The sequence below is a fragment of the Engraulis encrasicolus genome, chromosome 11 (genome assembly GCF_034702125.1).
Source record: "Engraulis encrasicolus isolate BLACKSEA-1 chromosome 11, IST_EnEncr_1.0, whole genome shotgun sequence".
NCBI lineage: Eukaryota > Metazoa > Chordata > Actinopteri > Clupeiformes > Engraulidae > Engraulis > Engraulis encrasicolus.
In genome coordinates this window covers 45,518,115-45,520,614 of record NC_085867.1, presented here as the reverse complement: position 1 = coordinate 45,520,614, position 2,500 = coordinate 45,518,115, and the positions used below count along the sequence as shown (strand labels likewise).

The 2,500-nt window shown below is 46.6% G+C and overlaps 1 protein-coding gene across 1 annotated transcript in view; it reads left to right on the top strand.

Annotated features, from left to right (window-relative positions):
• Window positions 1-2,500, top strand: part of sardh (sarcosine dehydrogenase) — a 71,074-nt gene that overhangs the window by 40,043 nt on the left and 28,531 nt on the right. The window contains exons 15-16 of the mRNA XM_063210772.1: window positions 1,967-2,050; window positions 2,338-2,451. Of these exons, the coding sequence (XP_063066842.1) occupies window positions 1,967-2,050; window positions 2,338-2,451 (198 nt within the window). The remainder of the gene's footprint in view (window positions 1-1,966; window positions 2,051-2,337; window positions 2,452-2,500) is intronic.

Below are 2,500 nucleotides of genomic sequence, written 5' to 3'. Positions count from 1 at the left end.
TGTCGTGACAGTTGGCAGTATTGAAAGCCTTTGCCAGGAAAAGTTAATCGGTGTTAGCACACAAAATTAGCTCCAATTTTGTCCACTTGTGTTTTTTATGTGTTATATTACATTACATTACATGTCATTGCATTTGGCAGATGCTTTTAACTAAAGAGTGTTACAATCCATGACATGATCACAGTCAACATTACTAGCCGATACAAAGTGTGCAGGAAATATACAGACCAACAAGTGTAAGTAAGGTGAGAGGTTTTTTTTGCTGAAGTATATTAGCACATGCTTAAGTACAGTACACACATACACACATACACATGCCATAGAGTCTGCCTCAGGGCTGGGAAAGAGGTAGAAGAGGTAGAGAGATATCAATTATTTTAACACTCTTCCATTTCTTTGACAAAAAGGAGAAATAAATCTTTTTCAGCAGAGAAATATTCAAATATTACTTACTACTAGCACATTGGAAGTGTCAAAATAAAACAGCTACATTTTTGTGTAGGCAATGGGACTATTAGGTCAGTGCAATAAGACTTTTTAGTGAATGACACACTGAGAACGAATTGGGCTTTTATCTTGACACCATCTCCTGCAATTTGCACTTAGAAAGAATCAGTTCCTTCCTGTTCCTATCATGCTACTGGCCGTTAGAAGCACTAGACGTATGGTCTGAGTCTAAATGCATTGTTAAGCTAGCAAGTAATATGATTAAGTTGTGTTAAAAGTTGAAAGTTAAGATTATGAATAGTTTAAAAAGATTGTTTTTTTAGTAGTAGCCTATGCACAAGAATATTTCACCAAACTTCTGTGAAGCTGAGCCTACTGTTAAAACTTTATTTTGGTTATAGTTTTCACCAGTAGCATATTGTCGGCATGGTACCATGCTCAGGGTACCTCAGTCATAGAGGAGGATGGGGGACAGTAGAGTACCATGCTCAGGGTACCTCAGTCATGGAGGAGGATGGGGGACAGTAGAGTACCATGCTCAGGGTACCTCAGTCATGGAGGAGGATGGGGGACAGTAGAGTACCATGCTCAGGGTACCTCAGTCATGGACGATGGGGGACAGTAGAGTACCATGCTCTGGGTACCTCAGTCATGGAGGAGGATGGGGGACAGTAGAGTACCATGCTCAGGGTACCTCAGTCATGGAGGAGGATGGGGGGCAGTAGAGTACCATGCTCAGGGTACCTCAGTCATGGAGGAGGATGGAGGACAGTAGAGTACCATGCTCAGGGTACCTCAGTCATGGAGGAGGACGGAGGACAGTAGAGTACCATGCTCAGGGTTCCTCAGTCATGGAGGAGGATGGGGGACAGTAGAGTACCATGCTCAGGGTACCTCAGTCATGGAGGATGGGGGACAGTAGAGTACCATGCTCAGGGTACCTCAGTCATGGAGGATGGGGGACAGTAGAGTACCATGCTCAGGGTACCTCAGTCATGGAGGAGGATGGGGGACAGTAGAGTACCATGCTCAGGGTACCTCAGTCATGGAGGAGGATGGGGGACAGTAGAGTACCATGCTCAGGGTACCTCAGTCATGGAGGATGGGGGACAGTAGAGTACCATGCTCAGGGTTCCTCAGTCATGGAGGAGGATGGGGGATAGGACTTTATCTCCTCCAGCCAACTGGCGGCTCGGGAATGGAACCTACAACCCTCACACTACAAGCCTGGCCCTGGAGCTGTGAACCCCTAAGCACGACACAGATGACTGATGAGGATATTAATGGGGATCATTCTCTCTGTCTCTCTCTCTCTCTCTCTCTCTCTCTCTCTCTCTCTCTCTCTCTCTCTCTCTCTCTCTCTCTCTCTTTCTCTTTCTGTGTGTATGTGTGTGTGTGTGTGTGTGTGTCTGTGTGTGTGTGTGTGTGTGTGTGTGTGTGTGTGTGTGTGTGTGTGTGTGTGTGTGTGTGTGTGTGTGTGTGTGTGTGTGTGTGTGTGTGTGTGTGTGTGTGTGTGTAGGTTCTTCAGTCCCAGGGGTGTGTGTTCCAGGAGAGGCATGGATGGGAGAGACCCGGATGGTTCAACAGAACCGGGCCCGCGCCTGTAAGTCACACACACACACACACACACACACACACACACACACACACACACACACACACACACACACACACACACACACACACACACACGCACGCATGCAAATGCACGCACGCACACACAGACATACACACAGAAACACACAATTCTACCTATTAATGGCAATATCCGTGTGTAAATGTAATATGGTGTGTGTGTGTGTGTGTGTGTGTGTGTGTGTGTGTGTGTGTGTGTGTGTGTGTGTGTGTGTGTGTGTGTGTGTGTGTGTGTGTGTGTGTGTGTGTGTGTAGGTGTTGAACTATGATTACTATGGGGCCTATGACATCCCTAAGAACTCTGGATACAAGTACAACGATCTCCTGGGAGACGAATATACCTTTGGCTACCCCCCACATCACGACGTGGTACGTAGGACAGCGGTGTGTGTGTGTGTGTGTGTGTGTGTGTGTGTGT